The 22,834-nt window shown below is 45.9% G+C and overlaps 1 protein-coding gene across 1 annotated transcript in view; it reads left to right on the top strand.

Moving 5' to 3' along the window:
* The window catches only part of Bfsp2 (beaded filament structural protein 2), a 58,167-nt gene that overhangs the window by 19,149 nt on the left and 16,184 nt on the right, over positions 1-22,834 (top strand). The window contains exons 2-4 of the mRNA XM_050139510.1: positions 7,188-7,270; positions 8,446-8,602; positions 9,696-9,857. Of these exons, the coding sequence (XP_049995467.1) occupies positions 7,188-7,270; positions 8,446-8,602; positions 9,696-9,857 (402 nt within the window). The remainder of the gene's footprint in view (positions 1-7,187; positions 7,271-8,445; positions 8,603-9,695; positions 9,858-22,834) is intronic.

The following is a 22,834-nucleotide window of genomic DNA, read 5'->3' as shown; positions in this document are numbered from 1 at the left end:
AAGACACAAGTAAGGGCCCAGAGTGTAGCTCAGCAGTAGAGCGAATGCCTAGCATGCATGAGACCCTGGGTTCAATCCACAGCACAAAAAAAGGGGGGAGGAGAGGAGGGGCTTAGAAGAACAGATGGAGTGAGAGCAATGGCTGAATGCACACACCAGTCTAATTCATCCAACACTCACTGAACAGTTGCTTTGTACAAAAGACAAATGACAATGATAATAAGGGACACCAGGTGTGGAATCCCCCCCCCCCCCCCCCGCCCGTGCCAGGCCGGCTGCTGAGTATTCTCCACACATTGAGTCACTCAGTTCTTATAACTGACCCAGGGAGGAAGTCTTACTGTGGAGGAGGAACCCAGATCTCAGTGTTATCTGCTCTATGGTGAGGAGAAGAGCTAGGTATATAGGAGGAGGCCGCTTGTTTGTCCTGGCTGCCCAGAACCAAAATAACCACACAGAAACTGTATTAATTAAATCACTGCTTGGCCCATTAGCTCTAACTTCTTATTGGCTAACTCTTATATCTTAATTTAACCCATCTCCATTAATCTGTGTATTGCCACATGGCAGTGGCTTACTGGCAAGATTCTAACCAGCGTCTGTCTCAGGCAGAGGATCCATGGCTTCTCTCTCTGCCTCTTCTTCCCAGCATTCTGTTTAGTTTTCCCCGCCTAGCTCTGTTCCCCTATAGCTCTGCTATAGGCCCAAAGCAGTTCCTTTATTAACCAATGAAAGAAACACATAGACAGAAGGACCTCCTACACCATACTAGTGAGAGAGTGTCATCAACTACAGGCTATGTATACTGAATGGAGGCAGAGTGGTTTAAACACGTTGATGATGGGGAAGAAGAGCAGTGTCAGCAATGTTCACCCCAGGCTTTCAGTAACTCAGTCTAAAAAGACTACTCCGTCATGAAGAAGTATCTACCATGTCCTCTCTTCTCTTCAGTCCCTACAACCTACCTTGTCAATGCCACCATCATTTGTCACTAGGAAGACAAATCACTTATACAAGCACAAGAGCTTCCTCCAGTCCTCCATGTCCTCTCTAGCTCCTGCAATCTTCCCTTCCCAGATTGCATCAATACCGTGCTCAAAATCTTCCTATGACTTCCAAGGAAGTTCCCAGCCCTTCCATTGTCTCTGAGGCCCTCCTTCCATAGGTGGCCTTTGCTTGCCTTTTAAACCTCATCTCCCATAGTAGCTGCTCATTCTCCAACAACATGCACAGAACCTGTTGTCGGGTAACCAATAATCACACACAAAAGAGACAAAGGCAAGAATAAAGCTATACGGGAAAGCTGTGTATAAAATAAACATTAGAGTAGGATTTACTAGACAGCCAGGGCTGTGAGATATCCCAGGTGCCCCAGGCAACCATGTGAACAAGAGCAAGGGTTTGCGGGAGGCAATGCTCTACAAAACACTGATTCTCGAAGTTGTGTGTGTGTGTGTGTGTGTGTGTGTGTGTGTGTGTGTATGTGTGTGGAAGCCCCTGTCCAGCAGGCTGCCTGGCACAGACTGAGCAGACCATGAATGGTAGTCATTATAGGATGGTCGTGATGCCTCTCTGTACAGAGCATTTGTTCAACACATGAAGGAGAGGTGGATGGTTAAAACACAAGCTGTTGGTGAGCCAGTCTCAGAGATCCTGAGTCTGACCTTGAGGTAGGGTGTGTTCATTTGACTTTCCCTGAGCTCTAAGGGATGCTGAGGATCACTTTTAAAGAACCCCTGGATAAGGGTACCCCCAAGGACATCTCCATGAGGAGAGGCAGAGGGAAAACCCCTCTGATGGTCATCGCTCCCTCAACAGCCGCTCCTCCCTCAACAGCTGTCCCTGCTTCCTCCATTCTGCCCCAATCGGCCCCTCGGCCTTACTCCATAACCCACCACAGTCTCTCACTGCCCATCCCTGGAACTCACCCATGATGTCCCCTCTGAAAGGATCTCTTGTTTCTCCCTCTATCAGTACTTACAGGTCCTGAGTCCCTTTCCCTCAGGACTACCAATCCCACAATCAGTCACACTGAGCTCTGATTGGGAGGCTTAGTCAGGCTTGAGTTGCTGTAACGAAATACCTGAATAAACAATTTAAATGGAAGAAATGATTCTTTTGGGGACAGAGTCTGAGGACTTCTGGTCCAGTCGGCCAACTTTGCTGTCTCTGGGCTGTCGTAAGGCAGAACATAATGATGGAAGGGAAAGGCATCTAGTACGCAGAGACAAGGGTAAGACACAGCACCAAGAGCATGCCCCTGGGAACTACTTCCTCTAACTAGGCTCCAACCTCCTTAAATTTCTAATACCTTCCAAAATAGCTATAATAAGGCTATAACACTCAAGTCTGCGGGGGACGTTATATATTCAAATCATCACATGCAGTCTCTCAGAAAGGGACCTAGAATTCAAATATAGCTGTGATGGTGCCATTTCAGGTCAGAGGGAGAGCAGAAGAGGATGCCCCATTGGTGGCCCTCCCAGCACTCCCTGCAGCAAACTGCCAGCCTGCCTCCCTTTCAGTGTCACTTCTGAGGACCACTATTCGTTCGTTTCTAGCTTCTTCCTAGAATGTAGGGCCACATGGCTCCAGGGTCATGCATGGGTAGCTCTGCTTGTGGACACAGCATCTGCCAAAGGGTGTACACCGTAATATTTGGTATTGTCGTTGCCTTCCCCTCCTAGAAAGAAAGTCAATCAGAGAGGCAATGCTAATTTGCATCCCTCTTCAGGCATAAATCAGTGAGGACCAAATAATTAATATACATCTCTCGTCGCTTAAAATAGAAATGCTCTTTCTTCTCCAGAGAACATACTCAGCAGAAAAGTTCCCTGGGTACGTAGCTCTTCCCCCAGACCTTATCCACTCGTGGAGAACTGGAAGGAAGGCTAGGGGCGGGGTGGGGTGGGGGGGTGAAATAAGATGATAGAGTCAGTGGGGTTAGCCTAGCCATCTCAGACTTTGTGGAAAAAAGAGACCTCTTTATCTTCATGATGCAACCCCAAAAGGAACCAGATGTCCTGGCTGTCTACAAGGCAAGAACAAGGAAGAAAACTGTCTACAAGGATCTCTAAATTCTGATAAGTCTTTTAGTTTATAACACACACACACACACACACACACACTTGTGAGTCATGCTGACCTAGGGTGGCATTCTGACTCTGCTACGTTCCAGCTATGTGATTTCGGACAGCTTCAATCCTCTGAGCACTATTTTTCTCATTGGTGAATTAAATGTGTTAAGAGCTTTAAATGGGGGTCACAAGCATTTAATGAAGTTGGGAGTATTCAGTATTGATGTCAAGGTGGGGCATCGTCAGTGTCAACAATTGTCGCCCCACAAATAAATCCTGGGGTTTATAGTGTTTGCCAATTCCCCTGGTGTAAATACCCTGACCTTGACCAGCATCAGGCTATTAGCATCTCACTGAATTCAGGGCTGGAAAGAGATTTGGGCTACACAATGCAGCATTTCCACCATCCAGACCCAGTCAAAGTCAGATGTAACGTTCAGTATAACATTGGCGGGGGCTGCCGCCTTTTTAGTCTGAGTATGTGTTGCCTTTGTTTTTAAATTACTCAAGTGTAAGCTCACATAATTTAGCTTTTCGTGATGGAGTGTTTAACAACTACCTCCCAGAACTTCTGAAATATTTATTGCTTCACTCTCACAGTCAGGAAAAGCCAGCTCAGGCACATTGTGGGGCGCACACTTAGGCAATCAACAAACACAGCTTCCCTTCCCCCTTGCCTCCCTTCTTCAGTTCTGGGAAGGTTTTCTGAAGGTTTTCCCTTACAGGCTCCATGTTTTGCCTTTGTTCAGGACCCCTCTGGGCCACCATACCAGGTTAAGTCTGTACTAAACCCCAGCAAAGGTTCCAGCCCTCCTCATACCACATAACTGGCCTTTCATTTTTTCCCAAGCTTGGGGGCTAAGGAACCCCCAACCCCGGAGATGGAGGTTGGGAAGTCTGTGATGGATACTGCAGGGCCCTCTGTAGTGAGAGCAGAGACCTAGTTTATTTTAGGATCTCTGTCTGGGAAGGGAGTGGGAAAGCAGGGCCAGCAGGCTGTACTTTGGCAAGCCCGGCCTATAATTAGCCTCCACTTGAGGGTGGAATAAACCCTTGATTGTTACTAAACAACAGCAAAAAGCAGGAAGGCCTCCAGACTCCTGCAGCACTGGGCCCACACGGCCTCCAAGGATAGAGATTTGGGTACAGCTACCATATCGGCCGGCAGGCAGCATCCAAATTACTCCTGTTCTCTGCCCAGAATGAAAATTCAAAGGCCACCAGCCTTTTTGTCTCACCTCTGAGATGTCTCTCTTTCTACCTGGTGTCTTTGGGCATGGCCTTGAGCATCTTTGTATTAATTAGTATCAGGAATTTGTAATAGATGGGAAATGTCACAAAGTCACGTGCCCCATAGTGTTATAGCAAAGTAAAGAAAAGCTTTGGAGATCACAAGTTTGTCTACCCGAAGCCCAGTGTCAGGTCTGTCTGGGAAGACTTGAAGTGGTCATGGTTCCACCTTCTTTCTGCTTTTGCAGAACTGTATCCCGCCCTCTACACACGCATACACACACTCAAATACACAAACACACACACAATTCACACATGCACATATTGACACACACAAATACACACACATACTTGACTTGTTTCTTTTGACTTTTTCCTCTTCCTTTTTAGATAAATTTTATTATACAAAAAAATTCAAGAAACCTATTTAAGACTTTTTATTGTCAATTGTCTAGGCTCCATATGCAAACCTTAGGAACACTAAATAAGGCAAATTAAAAGTTCAAGGCCTGTTTGAGCTGTGCAGTGAGTTCAAGACAAGCCTAGGCAGCATCGTGAGACCTAGTACTCAAGACAGAAGTAGAAAGCCAATGAGCTGGCTCGGTGCATAAAATGCTTGCCACTGAGCCTGATGACACAAACTTGAACCCAAGAACCAACATGAAAAGAAATCCCAGGAACGTTTGGAAACTTCCTTCCCATCAGAGCCAGGGGATGACTGAGAACTGTCACCCACGGTCACATCATTCTTTTGCTCACGCATTCATTCAACAAGGTTTTAAGCATGTCAGCCAGCCTGGACATGGTGGTACATGCCTGTAAGGCCAGCACTCAGGCAGAGGCTGGGGGATTGCAGAAAGTTCAGTGCCAGCCTGGTCTCCTGGGGAGTTCCAGGCCAGTCTGGACTGCGTGCTTTTGTGGCCCCTGTCTCACAAAATTAAAAGTCAGCCTATCGGCAAAGACCTGTGATCCTGGCTACTTGGGATGCAAGAGAAAGGAGAGCTGCAACATCAAGGCCTTCCTGGGCTACAGAATGAATTAAGAGACAGCCTGTCCAACTTAGGGAACCCTATTTTGAAATAAAATGTACCAAGCAAGCTGGAGATATATAGTGATAGAGCATTTGCCTAATGTGCATAAGACCCTGGGTTCAATCTTCAGGACTGAAGGGAAAAAATGTATAAGCCCAGCCCGGCCTCAGAGACACAACAATAAACAAGAAGCTGACTTTGGGGGGGGGGGGCGGGGAGATGGAGCATTTTAAAGCAGAAGGAGAAGAGAAAGTGGGCTAAGGAAAGAAAGTCTCCTTTTTTAAAAAAGATTTTAATGTGTGTAAGTGTGTGTGCATGCCCCCACGTGGGTTCAGGTGCCCAAGAAGGCCAGAAGAGGGCATTAGAGACCCCGGAGCTGGAGTTAGAGGCAGTTGTGAGACACTGGATTTCTGGAAACAGAACTCAGGTCCTCTGGAAGAGCCACCGAGACTCTTAAATACCAGCCCACCTCTCCAGTTCATCAAGTTCCAGCTGTGGGGGAAGCAATGCCTATGCTCCCCTGTCCCAGTGTGGCCATCTCATTTCGTTTCATTTCATTGAATTTCCCACTAGCAAAGACCCAATTTTCTCTTCTTGAGCCTGGCCCTTGAGTGTACTGGCAAGTAAATAAAGTAGACAAATAATAAAGTAGACCATCTCCCTGCCATGTGTTTCTCATATTCTGACCTTATTCCTGTCTTTCACCTCCTACTCAATAAAGAACTAGAAACAGGGGGGTATAAATGAACTCTATAAGCCCAGTCGGGTATATTTAGCTAAACCATAGGCTAGTCACTTCGATTTTTAGTTTCCCGAGGTTTGCTCTTGTGGTTTTGTTTGCTTTTGGAGGAACCTCCACGTTGCTTTCCATAGCGGCTGTGTTAATTCACCTTGGCTCAACGATGCGCAGTCGCTCCACATCCTTGCCAGAGCTTGTTATCATCCATCTCGATGGCATGCCCCTTACTGGTAGGAGGTGATATCTTGCTGCGGTTTTAATTTGCATTCCCCTGATGATCAGCGATGCTGAGCATGCTAATTAGCTTGATATAATCATGCTGCAGTGTAAAGCGTATATTAAAACCTCTATAAATATGCAACTATTGCCAGCTAAAAATGAGAAATTCTTGGCTAGGTGTGGTGGGACATGACTGCAATCCCAGGACTAGTGGGATGGAGAGGGTGGACTTGAGGCCAGCCTGCACTACACAGCAAAATCCTGTCTCAAAAATAAGTGCATATTATTTTCATTTGTTTTTATTATTTTGGGGGTGTGTAGGTTTTTTACCTGCATATATATCTGGGTACCGCATGCCTGCCTGGTGCTCACAGAGACCAGAAAATGTCAGACCATTGTTAGTCACTATGTGGGTGCTAGAAATCAGACTCTGGTCCTCTGGAGGAGCAGCCAGTGCCCTTAATTGCAGCGCTATCACTCCAGCCCCATTAACAACCATTCCTAAAAATAGCTTTGAACCCATTTATACACCTGCATGTACACACGCGCACACACACACATACACACACACACACACACACACACACCTGCTATACAAAGCCAGTGAGACTTCACTGAAGGAGCCAGAGCATTTTCCAGGATGAATTGAGAGCTCCAGGCTGTGGCAGAGGCTGTGAACTCATCTGCTTTTGAATCACCATTTTATCCTGAAAATCTTACTCTAAATCTCACTCTAAAGGACGCCCAGATCTATGCCTTCTTCTCTCCTCCTCCTTGTCTTCGGAGAGGGGCACTCATCCCGAAAAGACCAGCTTTTGCGAAGCTCAGCGAGTTCTCCAGAGCTCTGTGCCCCACACCAGCCCCTGCTAACCTCCCTCTTCTCTGTTCCAGGTGGGAGAGGCTGTCTTGGAAAATGCGCGACTCATGCTACAGATGGAGACGCTGCAAGCCGGTGCCGAAGACTTTAAGGAGAGGTGAGGCTCGGCAGCAAGGCGCCCTCCCTGCCCAGCCCCACCTGCAGACCATTGCAGATAACGCAGTCCCAGAGGGGACACCAGTCCCTTCCACCACAGTAGAAGGTGGCCTGAGACAACAAACAGAAGCTCTAGGAGAACCCAGAGTCACAAAATAATCAGGACCTAGGGGCTCAAAACTGTGCCCAGTGTCACTTGCTCAATCCCTAGTATCCACTACGGCACACATCTTTAAGTGAAGACTGTATAACTCTAAGCCCGAAGGCACTTCCTGGAATAGAAATGTGGAGTTTTGCCCTCCTGTGGTTGTACGGAGGCAAGCCGGAAATTCGGCTGAATGGTGCAACCACGGTAAATGGAAAGGGCCCCGGGAGAAATCAGCAAAGATGTCAGGTGGTGTTCAGCAGCAAAGCCTGAGGGTTGAAACTCAACATGGACAGTTTTGACATAAGCGGGTCCACACACACATACTCATTACTTTAAAAGCCGTTTGCTTTTCGTTGTTTTGTTTGTTTGGTTGGTTGTGTTTGTTTGTAATGTGGGTATTCAACTCAGACCTCACAAGGAAGGAAAGTGTTCTACTATTGATCTCTCTATTATTTAAATCACTGGATAGATAAATCCATGCTTTTTCCTTTCCCGGAAGAGAGTTGGGCCAAGGCAGAACCACCTTGCTACACGATGTGGGCGGAGCTGGGCAGCAGCGCCCCCTGTAGGTTAAGTGAAGAATGTACTCTGATAGGCGGCATCTCTACCTTTCTCCTTACCATGGTTCCTCCTTTACACACCGCCTACTTGAGTTTGCAGCCACTGTCAAGAACTGCAGTGTATTGTTCATTTCTCAATCCCCAGCCCAATACTTAGCAGGTCTTCAACGATGGTAAACGATCCTTGGATGAAGAGGACGGCTCAGTATAGTGGCAAAGACGTGGTATTGTCTTTCTGTGATGAAAACTCCCACGAGTACCAGGCTCCAAAGGCCTTACGAAGCTGTGTTCCCAGAAGCTGGCTGCTAATGTGTCATTACTCAGCAACAGTGCCCCCAAAGCTCCTGGAACACTAGCTTTCAGCATTCGCTGCCTATCACATGGGGGCCCTTGGGTAATATCCACAAGCCGGTTTGTTTCCCCTCTGGAGGCTCCCCAGCCACGCTGATTAAGTCCCTTTGTCTACAGATATGAAAATGAGCAGCCGTTCCGGAAAGCAGCGGAAGAGGAAATAAGCTCCCTGTACAAAGTCATTGATGAAGCTAATTTGACAAAGACGGATCTGGAGCATCAAATAGAAAGCCTGAAAGAAGAACTGGGCTTTCTGACAAGGAGCTATGAAGAGGTAGGTGGGGCTGGGGGTGCTAGGCTGTCCCCTCCAAAAGAAAGAACCTGAGAGTTGTAACACCCCCCCCCCACACACACACACACAGGTACTGGGGACTCATCTTTGCTCACCCAGGCCTGTAGGGAAAAGCTAGTTAAGGGCTTTAAGGTCTTTGTCATGGGTCAGATCACCCCCTATAAAAGTCTCAAAGTCAAACGTCTTCAAGGACCAGGGTACTCATAAGGGGAAGTGGCAGTCATCAGGTGAAGTGGCTGTTAGAACTCCTTGGTCCTGGGAGGAGGGTCCCCCTAAAGTGTTCTATCCCCGATACTTTTTCCAACACTGCATGAACAGGCGGAACTGAATAATTCTCAGGAGAGACCCACACTGTAGTTCCCACACACTCGTTAACAAAAGAAGGCTGTATCTTTAAGGGGCAGGACCAGAGGGCTCCTCCAGCAGGGATGTGGTCTCATTACCCGCAGGAAGCACTAAGCCACTCTCTGACTCATGGTCCAGGTTGCTTCAAGCTGCACATCATACCTCACTGAACCATGTGCGCACTGGGAAGTTCCTCCTGTGCCCAGCCTAAAGCAGTGATTATCAGCCCACTCCTTCCTGCTCCTGGATCGGTTCCTGGAGACCATGTTCCAGCAGTAACCCCTTAGGTATCAGAGTTAGCTTTAATCTCCTTCCGTGTATCCGGACTTTGTGCCAAACTTCCATTTTCTAGAGTTACTTACTATGTGTTACTATACTATATACTTACTTTTGATTATGTGTTTGTTTAGTTTTTTTTTTTGCTTTGGGCATGGGGATGGGCTTGCAAGGATCTAAGAGATATGTTCTTGGAAAAAAAAAATGATACCTACACCTAGAAAATCTGGGACTTTGCCAGTCTCTGTGATACCCATGCATGGTGCAAAATAAACGAATAGATAGATAGATAGATAGATAGATAGATAGATAGATAGATAGATAGATAGATAGATAGATGCAGAGTAGTGCCCACAGAGCCACAGAGCCAGCTGCTGCTAGCTAGAATTCACATCTGTTCTCCCCCCAACCCCCACCCCCGGAGCTTACCTAAACTGTCTGCTGTTGCTTTCAGGATGTGAAGGTTCTGTACAAACAGCTGGCAGGGTCTGAGCTGGAGCAAACAGATGTTCCTATGGGCACTGGTCTGGATGATGTCCTTGAGACAATCAGAATTCAGTGGGAGAGAGTTGTGGAAAAGAACCGAGCAGAAGCAGGAGCCTTGCTCCAAGCTAAGGTAAGAGACAGGCCAGCATCTTCCCCTGAGCTCTGGAAAGAAGAAGGCCAAGCAAGGAGGAGGCAGCCAGCATGTAGAAGAAAAGCAGCCATTTAGTGACAATCTTGGTCCCCATAGAAAGATAAGAAATGCAAATTATGGTTGTTGGTCTCTCTGAAATAAGAAAATGTTTAAAATGACAATGTTCAATTCTAGCAAACATGTAAAGGATTCTCCACTGTATCATCAAAGGCATAAGGTATAAGTTGCTATCCAGTCTTAGAGTAAAGGATTTTGTCTTCTGTATCAAGAGTTCCTACCTGCTAGCTGCTGCCTGCTACCTACCTGCTCACTGCTACCTGCTACCCACTGGCTGAACAATCTGGACAGCATCTTAAAGAAAGCATTAGGAATACAAGGGGTAAGGCTATAGCTCAGTGAAAGAGTACAGAGAGAGAAAGTGAAAAGGAGAAGTAGAGGAGCTGGAAGGAGGGAGAGAGAGAAAGAGAAAGGGAGATAAAGGGAGAGAGAGAGAGTTTATATCTAAAGCTACTCCCTGGAGCATTTTAAGGGTTAAATAATAAAGGTGCAGCACCACTTGACTAAGTTATGTGCAATGAAACTTGTTATTAGAAATGATGCTTATGAAGTAAATACAATAACCCAGGAAAAAGTCCATGGAAAGTAAAATGGAAGAAAAGCAATTACAGAATGGTATATACCAGGGACTGATAAGATCTTTTTGTTTAATAGTAAGTGCTTGGGAAGCCAGATGATTTCTGATGCAGTCCCTCATCTTTACCCCTAAAGTGTAAAAGCAGTCAGAGACAATAGATAGCAGAAAGCATCCCTGTATTTCAATAAAACTTTATTTGTGGCCAGACATGGAGACACGTGCTTTTAATCCAAGCACTTAGGAGGCAGAGGCAAGTGAATATCTGTGAGTTCAAGACCAGCCTCACCCATATAGGCAGTTCTAAGACACATCTCAAAAGACAAATTATAGAAACAGAAAGTTAACTAGAGTTGGCCTTGCAGCTGTTAAAATTGCCACACACTACTACAGTATACAGTAGAGCACTGTTCTCAACCGCTATCTACAAAATTAGACTAGCTGGTTAGTGGTGTCCACAGTGGGTTGCCTTTGAATTGTTGACTTGCCTGACACTTTGAGATGTTTTTTTTTTCTTTTGAGTATTTCTCAAGTTAATTTTGTAAGTAGCCTGGATTATATTAATAAGGGGGGAAAGCCAAGTTGTATGAAACCTCACAAATAACAAGAGAATTAACTAGATTGTAGAAGGTTTGTCCTTCTGGGCTGATCCTCCACTCACCTGGGGACTTGGAAACGAGAAGGTGAGGGAGGGGGAGACCACATAAAGGAACTGGAAAAGGCAAGTCAGGAGCCACTGGTGCTCAGCTGATGACTTGCCATGCCAACTGCACAGTAGGATCACCTCAGAAATAACATCTACAGTGCCCTCCAGAACAATTAAAAGAAGGAGCAGAAGGATTTTGTGGTTTATTATTATTAATAATAAAAACTCTCAGAGGCTGAAGAAATAGATCAGCGATTAAGAGCACATACTGCTCTTCCCAAGGACCTGAGTCTAGTTCCTAGCACCTGTGTCAGACAGCTCACAGCCACCTGTAACTCTTGTGCCAGGAAATATAACATCCTCTTCTGACCTCTAATGTGCTTGCATCCACAGGTATACACACACACACGCACACGCACATACACATTGACACACACACATGCATGCACATGGACACACGTACATAATAAAAGTAATTTTTAAAGTTCTCTGGACAATTCTGACCTTTCTTCAGCTTTGAGGACCATGACAGGCCTAAGAGCTGCCAAAGACAAATGAAGGACCCTCCACCCCTCTAAACCCCAAGGACCAACAGGACCATCCCAGCAGGATCTTTCCTAATTCTGCATCCCTCAAATGTTTACTTTTACCCCACACCCTATTCCTCCACTCCTATTCCCCAATCACTACCCTCTCTGTTGGGAGATACTACTGTACAGAGTTAAGTGACATCAAACCAGAGATCAGAGTCTATCTCTTTTTAAAGAGATTTATGAATGCTGAAGGGCCCTGGGGAAAAAGATGAGGAAACTGAGACCCAGAGAGTGCAAGTGACTCCCTCAGGTCACTCGGTTGGGTGGTAGCACAAGGCTCAACTCTCCTGGCTCTGAGCCTATGAGCTTCCTCCAATAACAACAATTATCTCTTCTTCTTCTTCTTCTTCTTCTATTATTATTATTATTATTATTATTATTATTATTATCCTTCCTTTTTAAAGCTTTTTAAAACAGGTTCTCATATATCATAAGCTGACCTCAAACTCCATATATAGCCAGTGATGAGCCTAAACTCTTTTATTTATTAATTCATTCATTTATTCATTTATTTAATGTGTATGCGTGTGTACCTGAGTGTATGTATGTGCACCACATGAATGCAGGGCCAGGGAATGTTAGAAGAGGGCATCAGATCTCCTGAAACTAGAATTATAGGCACTCATGAGCTACCGCGTGAGTACTGGGAACACACACGATCTTCTACAAGAGCAAGTCTTATACAAACCCAGGTCTGCTTTAAAAGCAGTGAGCCACTGAGCCATCTCTCCAGTCCCAATCTTGAACTCCTGATACTCCTGCTGCTGCCACCTAAGTGCCAGGATGACAAATGTGGACCACTACACCCACCCTGTCCATTTGCTTCTTGGAGAAAAGGTCTCCCTATGTAGCCCAGGCTGTACCTGATCTCCCTATTTTCCTGCTTCAGCTTCCCATGTACTAAGACTGCAGCTGTGCCACAAGAACGTGGCCTACAAACTCAACTAAGCAGGGCTTCGAGGGGCTCACAGAGCCTGAAGCAACCATCACAGACCCTGTATGGGTCTGAGCTACGTCCTCTGCATACACTTTATGGTTGTTGTGGTAGTTTGAATGTAATTGCTCCCCTCATAAGTTCATAGGAAGTGGCGCTATTGGGAAGTGTGGTGTGTTGGGGTAGGTACGGCCTTGTTGGAGGAAGTGTGTCACTGTGGAGGCGGGCTTTGAGGTCTCATATATGCTCAAGCCACGTTCAGTATCTCAGACCACTTCCTGCTACTGTAGGATCAAGATGTGGCTTCTTCTCCACTCTCAACTCCCTCTCCAGCACTAAGTCTGCCTATATGCCTCCATGTCCCACCATGATTAACCTCTAAAACACTAAGCCACCCAATTAAATGTTTTCCTTTATAAGAGTTGCTGTGATCATGGTGTCTCTTGACAGCAATAGAAACCCTAAGGAAGACAATTATGTAGCTGGGTGTTCTTGTGGGACTTCAAACAGTGGGAGTTAGGGATGTCTCTGACTTTTTTCCCTGAGCTTGGAACCCTTTTCCTCCCTCCTACTGGGTTGCCTCGTGCAGCCTTGATATGAGAGTTGGTGCCTAGTCTTACTGTAACATGTCATTCCTGTTCATTTGATATCCCTGGGAGGCCCAACCTTTTTGTTTTTTTTAAGGGAACTGTAGATCTGGAGGAGAGGGGAGGTTGGGAGGACTGGAAAGAGTAAAGGGAGGGGAAACTGTGGCCAGGATGTAATGTAAACTCAAAGAATAAAAGAAAAAAAAGATAAAGTTATTTACCATTGAGAAGTGCAATTATAGGAGATTTGAAAGATGACAGGTGTGTACCACCACACCAGGCTGGCTGTCTTTCCTAGCTCTGTTTCCAAAGCTAAAACCCAGGAAATCCAGCCATTTGCAGCCTGACTTCCCCTCCCAGCCCTGCTGGAGTGCACACCACATCAAGTGACTGTCTCTTTAAAAAAATGGACTGAGTCATTATCGTTATCAGAAATAAATCCTGCCTAGTGTGAAAATTAAAAAAAAAGAAAAAAGAAAACCCCCAAAGCTGGCAGTTACCATCCCCCCCCATCTGATAGCCATCAGCAGCTCACCAGTGATTCAAACATTAATTCCGAACAGACCCATTAGTGTTTTTAATAGAGTGATCTGAAAGCCGCATCTCACAGAAGACACACAGGATTTGTTTTCATTTGGCCAGTGCTGCCTGGGCCTCTTGCAGAGACTCAGAACTCAGAAAATATTTGCAGAATGAGTGAATTCCTCTGATTGTCAACAGAGATCAGAACTGACAGCCAGAATTCCTGCAATAAATAGCGTTGTCGGCTGTGGCTGTGCCCTCGGGGGCTGACATTTGTCTGCCCTGAGCATCTCATGTCTGCAACTTGGCAGCAGAGCCAACTGGGAATGGCTCAGCACTGTTTCCAAAGGCCTTCGGAAAGGGAGGGAAAACACACATTTAATTACCTTTCGGCCCAAGGAGGCTGAAAATTAATTAACATGATTAATTTATGTCTTAGTTTATGCTTCCCCAGAAGCAGATCTGGAGATAAATATTGGAGTGGTGGTGATTTATTTGGAATTAGTGGGTGACTCAGGGGTGGGGGAAGCAATAAAGGGGAAGCCGAAAAGGGAACCAACAAAGGCTGTCTTTGATTGGAGCAGAAGCTTAGAGCGACACGGAGAAGTGGTGCAGAATGCAGAAGGAAGGAGGCCAGGGGGCTGCAGCTATCTGCCAGCCAAATGACCTTTCCAGCGCGTCGGGGCACGCTCAGGCATAGGTGCAGAGCCGGGCAGCAGGGAGCTAAGAACATGAAACATTGCAGGCCTGAGGGATAAAGAGAGGTGCTTGAGCACCTGATGCAACCATAGGCTCAGCTCTCTGGTATGTGCTCGTTAGTTGCTTTGGGTGTATATGTGTGTGTGAGTGTGTGTGTGTGCATGCGTGTGTGTGTGTGTACAGGGTTATGTATATGTGTATAGGTGTCTATGTATATATATATATATATATATATGTGTGTGTGTATATGTATATATACAGGCGTGTGTGTGTGTGTGTGTGTGTAATCCAGAGGACAAACTCAACTATCTGAGGAATGCCATCTACCTTATTGGTTTTGTTTTGCATTGGATTTTGTTTGTTTGCTTGGGTCAGGGTCTCTCGTTGGCCTAGAACACACTAATTAGACTCTACAGGCTGTCCAGCAAGCCCCTCTCCCTCTGCCTCCCTAGCACTAGGATTACAAGTGTGCACCACCACGCCTGGCTTTGTTGGTGTGTTTGTTTTAGATGTGGGTTCTAGGGATCCAAGACCTCACGCTTTCAGGGCAAGCACTTCCCAGCTGTCACTGCAGCCCTCTGAAACCAGGAACAAAATCAATCATCCCTCCTCTTAGTGGTCCATACCAGGCATCTGCCTGCAGCAGTGCAGACATCCCTAGGACAGCCGCCAATATTCGGTTCTAGAACAGTGAGAGTTGCAATGAGCAGAGGAGGCTGGTCTTACAGAAGAGGGTTGAAGACAGCAGGAACAGAACAGAGATCTGTCACTTCAAGGACACTTGACTTGCAAACTGAGACCAGAGAGACAGAACAAGAGTGAAACAAGTGGTCAGACAGGACAAGGTTGCCTGCGTGTGTTTGTGGATTAGCTCTAACAGAGCTTCACCGTAACCCCATTAATGGTAGACTGTTCGGAGATTTGGCAGCCACATGGATAACCTTGATTTCTCCTAACCAGACAGGTCGCTGAGTCTGTGGGTGGGATTTGAGCACAAGTGACTCCATTTCACTCCCCCCAACGGCCCTCCTCGCTGGGGCCTTCCAAAGGAACTGTTTGAAAACAGTGGACTGCACTTTTTAAAAAATCTTTTTGAATTTTAATCTCATTTGTTTGCTTCTTATGCATTGAGTCAGGTTCTTGCTACGTAGCCCAGTCTGGCCTCCAACTCACAATCCTTCTACCTGTGCCTCCCAAGTTCCTAGGTCATAGGTGTATATCACCATACCAAGCTATATATTTTTTAAAAACACACCAAATGTCTACATCTCTTCCACACCAAGAAACTCTTCAGGTATCAACCACATGGCCCATGATTAGATTTAGTGCTGGCACTCTTTACCTGTGGGTTTTGCCAGATCCTATAGGTTAAGGGTTCGGTTCCACAAGACTGTCCTTGACTTCAGATGACCACCAAGTCTGACCCTCCCGCTCCTGACCTACCATCAGTACTGGTGGGTTTCCATCATCCCCTCCTCAGGTTCCACTAACTGTTAGAACAGCAAGTAGAACCCAAGCAAATCTGTCTCTTGTTCTCTCCCAACCTCTACAAAGGACACAACTCAGGACAGTCAAGTGGGAGACATGCGTGAGGTCAGATGCACCATGGAACTGCAGAACTGTGTCACCTCCTGGAGCACCACCCTCCCCACCCCATACCTCCACTGCCTACCAGCCTAGAAACTATCCAGTCCTTGCTTGGCCTTCTGGGGTTCACGCTGCCTTCATTCTAGACACAGTTGATTAAATCGCCATTAGCAATTAAGGCAGCTCTCATTGATTCAGTCCCTCTCTGCTCCCTGAGTCAGGATCAAAGCTCTAGCTTCTAATCACAGGGGGGTGGAGGGCAGGACAGCCACCAACCCCACACCCCTTAGGATCTTACCAAAGAAATCTCTTTAACATAAATTTGGCTGTTGTTGAGAGATTCATTACCAATGATAGAAAAACACACTTCATTTTTTTACTTTTTATCTTTTTCACTGTGGAGCTATTTCAGGATCTAGAAACAAAAACCAATCAGAACTGAGAACACGCCTTCATCTCTCATCATCTAGGAAGTTGCCAGGGTTTTAAGAGTTCTGGTTGGGAGCCAGAGACAAAGACCAAAAATATAAAATATGTTTTATTATGTCACAATATCACACAATGGAGAATATTCTCCAACCTGCAGTCAAATGAACTTACAAAGACCACCTCTGTGAATGGGGTAAATGACTGAATGAAGTACCTGCTGTCATTTACCTAGTTCCTAGCCAGGCCAGGAAGCAGAGCACTAACTCAGAAGCAGGACTGTCCATAATTCACGGACACTGTGGTGAGATGCCCCACCTCCTAAAGGATCCATAGCCAGGGACCAAGCAAGCATTCAAACACATGAGTTTGTGCAGGATAGCTCACAATCAGGTCACAACTCCCGTTGCCCAGATAGACTCAGTGAAAGGATGGAGAGGATGTGGAAGGCGTAGGATGGAGGGGAGGGAAGGAAGAGGGGGAATCTAATAATTTCCCTAATTTCTTGAAAGCCTTTCTATCACAGAATGTGATCATTCCAAGGGTGGCCTTTGACCAACACAGAAATGATGTTCTGAGCAGCCCAAATCACACTTTCATAAGTACTGTGTTCTTTGAAGCCAGAGAGATTGCACACCAGTTAAGAACACTTACTGCTCAGTTCCCAGCACCCACACAGCAGCTCACAACTGTCTATACCTCCAGTTGCAAGAGATCAGATGCCTTCTTCTGACCTCCAAGAGTACCAGGCATGTACATGATGGACACACATGTAGGAAAAATACTCATACATATAATAAAATTTATCAGTTAAAGAAATACAATCCTCTTTCAAGCCAACAGAACATCATCTGTGTTAGGCCCTTGGTCTGATATAATCACCCATACCCTGATGCTCTTACTTTTGATGAACTTTGGGCTAACCAACTTAAAGGCAGAAGAACACTTTCAAAAGCTGTTTGCCCTTGTTATATAACACAGCCTAGTGTGGTGGCTTGAAAAAAAAAGGGGGGGGGGCCCAAAGGGAACGGCTCTATTAGGAGGTGTGGCTTTGCTGAAATGTATGTGGCCTTGAAGTGTGTCACTGTGGGGACAGGCTTTGAGGTCTCCTATGCTCAAGATACCTCCCAGTGTATCAGTTTACTTCCTGTTGCCTGCATGTCAACATGTAGTAGCTTCTTCTCTAGTGCCATGCCTGCCTGCATACCGCCATAATCCCACCATGATGATAACGACTAAATCTCTGAAACTATAAGCTACCACCTCAATTAAATGTTTCCCTTTATAAGAGTTGCCATGGTCACAGTGTCTCTTCACAGCAATAGACACCTAAGACACCTAGTTGTGAACTGATTTCAGAGGGCAGAGGCAGTGAAGGCCATCTGACAACTCCATCTTCCACTCGACTACCATTGAAGCAGAGATGAGATTGTCCATCGTCTGCCTCTGCCCGCCTTCAGTTTTCCTCTTCCTGGGGAGGAGAAGTCATCTCTTTTTGTGCCCACAGTCACAGCCTAGTCATGGGCAGGCCTTTGCTCCTCTGCCCTAAGCTGGATGTGCACCATTTTCTGGCTAGCAAGCTCTGTTTTTCTATCTTTTCTTCCTCCCTTCAGTGGTCCCTTTGCCCAAAGCCAGCTACACATCCCCACTTCCTGAAGTCTCAGTCCTTCCATTTACTCTCCAGCCCTGAACAGTGTGCAGAAACCAAAGGCTTATTCCACTCCCAGTACTCTGCACGAGTAGCCCCTTAAGGAACAGGTCCTTCCCCTGCTGTGCTCAGACAAGAGGGCCACACCTGCCTCAGGGCAGCTTGTGGTCAGCTGTGATAGAGAAATTTCTCTCAACCGCCACCACCATGCCTTTCACAGTCAGGATGGCGGGCTGAACACACTATTGAGAATGAAGCGAGGTGGGTAGATTGGAACACTGTGAGGTTTTCGGATGGCAATCATTTCAAAGCTGAGAAATTATAGAGTGGAACAAGAATTTATATTCCTGTCAAAAATATATCTGAGAGTACCCTTTTCCCCACATCCTCACCAATCCTGTGTGCACAGTATTTTAGGTAAGAAAATTATTCTTCAGTGTAGCTCTAATTTGCATTTCTCATATTTTAAAAAGACAGACATTCTCTCAAAATACTGGATTTCGTACAAATTTGCTTTCCCATATACTGACAGATCAGGCCATTGCCGTTTTCACTTATGTTTTGGACATTTTACTTAGTTTTGCTGTGGCTCTTTTTATATCACAGAAATTAGTTCCATAAGGTGTGTCTGTGTCTGGGTGTTTGTATGTTGGTGATGTAAGGTGTGTGTGTGTGTGTGTGTGTGTGTGATATAAGGTGTGTCTCTGTCTGTGTGTTTGTATGTCAGCGATGTACGGTATGTATGTGTGTGTTCCAGGACTGGGTCCTGTGGCATGCTACACTTGTGGCACTGCTGGGTTAGGGAAGATTTAGAGTAGCTTTTGAAAGAGAACATAGAGACTTCCTGTTGAGTAGTTCCCTCCTGCCCTTTGATTCCTTAACTGAAGAAAATACAGATATTGCAAAGGTCATGCTCAGGCTCATCCCATATGTTTTCAAGCCCTCATGTGGTCAACAACCAGTTGCTGAATGGATGACCGCCTTCCCACTGTCCACTGAAGGATCCCCACTCACTCGTGCACTCAGAACCACAGGTAGAGCTCACACCAGGTCTGAGGTTCAACCTGAAGATCCAAAAACCAAAACACCTAGCCACTGGCTCTTAACCTTGACCTCAGTCTGAAATGACAATCCTGCCTCCAGGAATCTCAAAATGAGACTGTGTCTGAGAGCTGTCTCCTCCCGTTTTATAATCCTCTCTAGAGCTGGAATTGATTAAAGGCATGCACTATCTGGCTTCTATGGCAAACTAGTATGGCTACTGGGATTAAAGGTATGTGTCACACTGCCTGGTCTGTAAGGTTGACCAGTGTGGCTGTTTTGATCTTCGGGCAAGCTTTATTTATTAAAATTCAAATGAAATGTCATTACACAGAAGGATGCATTTCCCTGGCTACCTGGTTTGCCTGACCTCAAAGCATCTCATAGATTTAATTGGCTGTTCCCATAAAAGATATAAAGATACTACTAAAATAGGAGATTTTCAAAGATGAAACAACTCCAATTATCCCTGGGGAATTAAGGCACTGTCGCTCATGTTCCACACACAGCCATCTCCTAGGAGACAAACAAACAGGTCCTTAAGGGTAGGATGATCCTAATACACAAAGACAAAAATACTATAATCTAGGCTTCTCTGATAATTAAGAAAAAGCTATTTTTTTTCTGCCTAGAAACTCATTGGTGAGTTTTTCTATTGCTTTTAGCAATACCGTTTGTTTAATTACATCCAAGATAAGGGGTGGGGCAGCAAGTTCATGAGGCCATTACCTCAGATTATTTTTTTCACAGTTTCCACATGGTCCTGGGAATTGGTCCTCCACCTCAGAGGAAAACTTCAGAAGCCAGGCAGTTCTGTGTACTCTCTGGGAGCAACACAACCTTGCCTCACCAGGCCAGCATTCTGTTCATGGCCTCACTGAGAGTTGTATTGCTTTTTAATATACCCACGAGGAAGCCCTGTGTCATGGGGACAGGCTAAATAGCATTCTGCCTTATTTGTTTATGCCAAATAAATCCTGCATTGGGCGGCAGGAAAGGAGGAGGGGACCAGGTCAGGAATTCTCCACAACTAAAAAACACATGGTACCGCGTGACTAAAGTGGTTTCAAAAGCTTATGATCATGGTGTCTGGTCTTCCTAATGGAGAAAAGATATGGTCTAGTCCTATTCACAGGAGGCCTTCTTCTTTCTCCAGTCCCCAACATGTGCTGGGCCCATGATGCTGACCTTTTGCAAAGGTTGTTGAGTGCACCATGGGTGTGAAGAGCCATCAAGCTACCCAGAAAGGACAAAGAGTGATCATGGCATACCCAATTCCTATAGTTTAGTGAGACTTGGTGGGTGCAAAGATGGAGTAGACATCATTCCACATGGTAGAAAGAGACTTGCAAGGAAAGCATCAGAACAGATCGTTTCCAGAAGATTCGGGTGACAGAGACCGCTCCAAGCCTTTGACAGATAAGCTTTCAATCCAACAGATAGGAGTTCTGATTTTCAACCATTAACAAATAAACTAAGGCTCAAAATGGATCGATACTATCTAAGACCTTGCCTGTATTGAGTAGGAGAGCCACAGTCTGACTGCAGGATTCACACTGTTGTTTCTTTTCCGCTTTTGTCTTGAGACAGGGTCTCCTGTTGACCAGGCTGGTCTTGGACAGACTATGACAAGGAAGATGACATTGAACTCCTTTTCTTCCTGTTCCTCCTGCCTCTTTCGCCAAGTGCTGGGATTACAGATGTGTGGCACTACACCCAGGTCAGGATTAACACCCCACTGCTAGGCTCAGATGGACAGACAGGTTGCAAAGATGGGAGACTGATTCAGTGTTTCAAGAATGAGCAAGGGCCGGGCGATGGTGGCGCATGCCTTTAATCCCAGCACTCGGGAGGCAGAGGCAGGCGGATCTCTGTAAGTTCGAGACCATCCTGGTCTACAGAGCTAGTGCCAGGACAGGTTCCAAAGCCACAGAGAAACCCTGTCTCGAAAAAAAAAAACAAAACAAAACAAAACGAATGAGCAAGGGACAACATGCGGTGGTGGCACACTCCTTTAATCCCAGCACTCAGCAGAAGCAGACAGATCTGTAGGTGAAGTTTTCCTGTCCAGCAGCCAGTTCCAAATTATAACAAAAAGATTTATAATAAATGCTCAGCCAATATCTCAGGCTTATTACTAACTAGCTTTTGCATTTTAATTTAACCTATATTCCTTATTTACTCTCTGCCATGTGGTGGTACCTTTATTAGCATGGCACATTCATCTCCTGCTCCCTCTGCATCTGACTGGTGACTCCTGACTCCACTCAACCTCATCCCATCATTCTCAGTTTGACTTTCCCACCTAACTTTATCCTGTTCAGCTATTGGCCAGTCAGCTTGTTTATTAAACCAATCACAACAATGTATATTCACACAGTGTACAGAAGAATTATTTCATAGCATGGGACTCTGTGGGTTTGAGGTCAGCCTGGTCTACAGAGTGTATTCCTGGATAGTCTGGGTTATCACACAGAGAAACCCTGTCTTAGAAAACAAAACAAAAAGAATGAGCAAGGAACATCTTATAGGCTGTGAGATTGGGGGGGGGGGGTCTATGTTGGGGTTAAATACCCTGGGCATAATATCTGTTTTCTGATGGTCTTAGGAAACCCCTAATGAAAGGGTTGTTCACCCCCCCCCCAGAAGGTCATGACTCACAGATTAAGAACCACTGTTCTAAAGCAAGGTACTCTGCCCTCCTCTTCTAGATCAGGAGCTTTTGTGACCCCAGGAGCCATTGCTTCCCTTTCTCCATGACAACACAACCAAGGCTTGTTCTTGTGAAATCTGAAAAGCACACCTGTGCTATCACTAGGCTGTTGTTCCCTTCTAGTTCAAAGCAGAGAGCTCCCATGGCTCTCTCAGACCCACAGCAACTGCTTGGAGAAAGTCAACACACACCGAGCCCCTGAGATGCATGGATGCATGAGCTATCAGAACACCTGCTGTTTCTGAGATCAGAGAACGTCACTGCCTGCTGGCTACTCTCTCCCTCCTGCCAGAAGCCCACTCTGTCCTCACCCCTTCAGCTTTGAGTCCTAGCCAATGCTGCTTGGGAGACTGCCAATTGTCAGTCATCAGAAAAATGGTCCAGTTTAGAGACATTTTCCCCATTCTTCCATTTGTTCCCCAATAGTTAAACTCCTAAGTACTTGATTGTGATTACAAGGTGTGGGTGTGGGTGCAAGTGTAGGCGCACATGGGGAGGCCAGAAGTCGATGCTGGAATCTTCCTCGGTTGCTCTCCATCACATCTTCGAGATAGGATCTCACACTGATTGTCTGGGCTCTGTGATCAGTAAGCTCCAGGGGTCCTCTATCTGCATTTCCCACCCAGCCTGGGGTTATAGCACCCAGTATTTTACATGGATATTGAGCATCTGAATATCATGTGTTGAAATAGGAGCGGCAGGGCTGCGTCCCCGGCACCTGGCCGCCCGCATGGCTAGTTTATACCCAGAAATAATTACACGGAAACTGTATTCTTTCAAACACTGTCTGGCCCGGCTAGGTCCAGTTTCTTATTGGCTAGCTCTTACATATTGTTCTAACCCATTTCTAATATTCTGTGTAGCCCATGAGCTGGCTTACCAGAGAGGATCTTAACCTGCGTCTGTCTGGAGTGGGAGCATCATGGCGA

The sequence above is a fragment of the Alexandromys fortis genome, unplaced genomic scaffold, assembly GCF_014885135.2.
Source record: "Alexandromys fortis isolate MF-2015 unplaced genomic scaffold, M_Fortis_MF-2015_v1.1 scaffold_36, whole genome shotgun sequence".
NCBI classification, from domain to species: Eukaryota; Metazoa; Chordata; class Mammalia; order Rodentia; family Cricetidae; genus Alexandromys; species Alexandromys fortis.
Note: the sequence above shows the minus strand (reverse complement) of the source record. Positions and strands in the feature narration are given on the sequence as shown.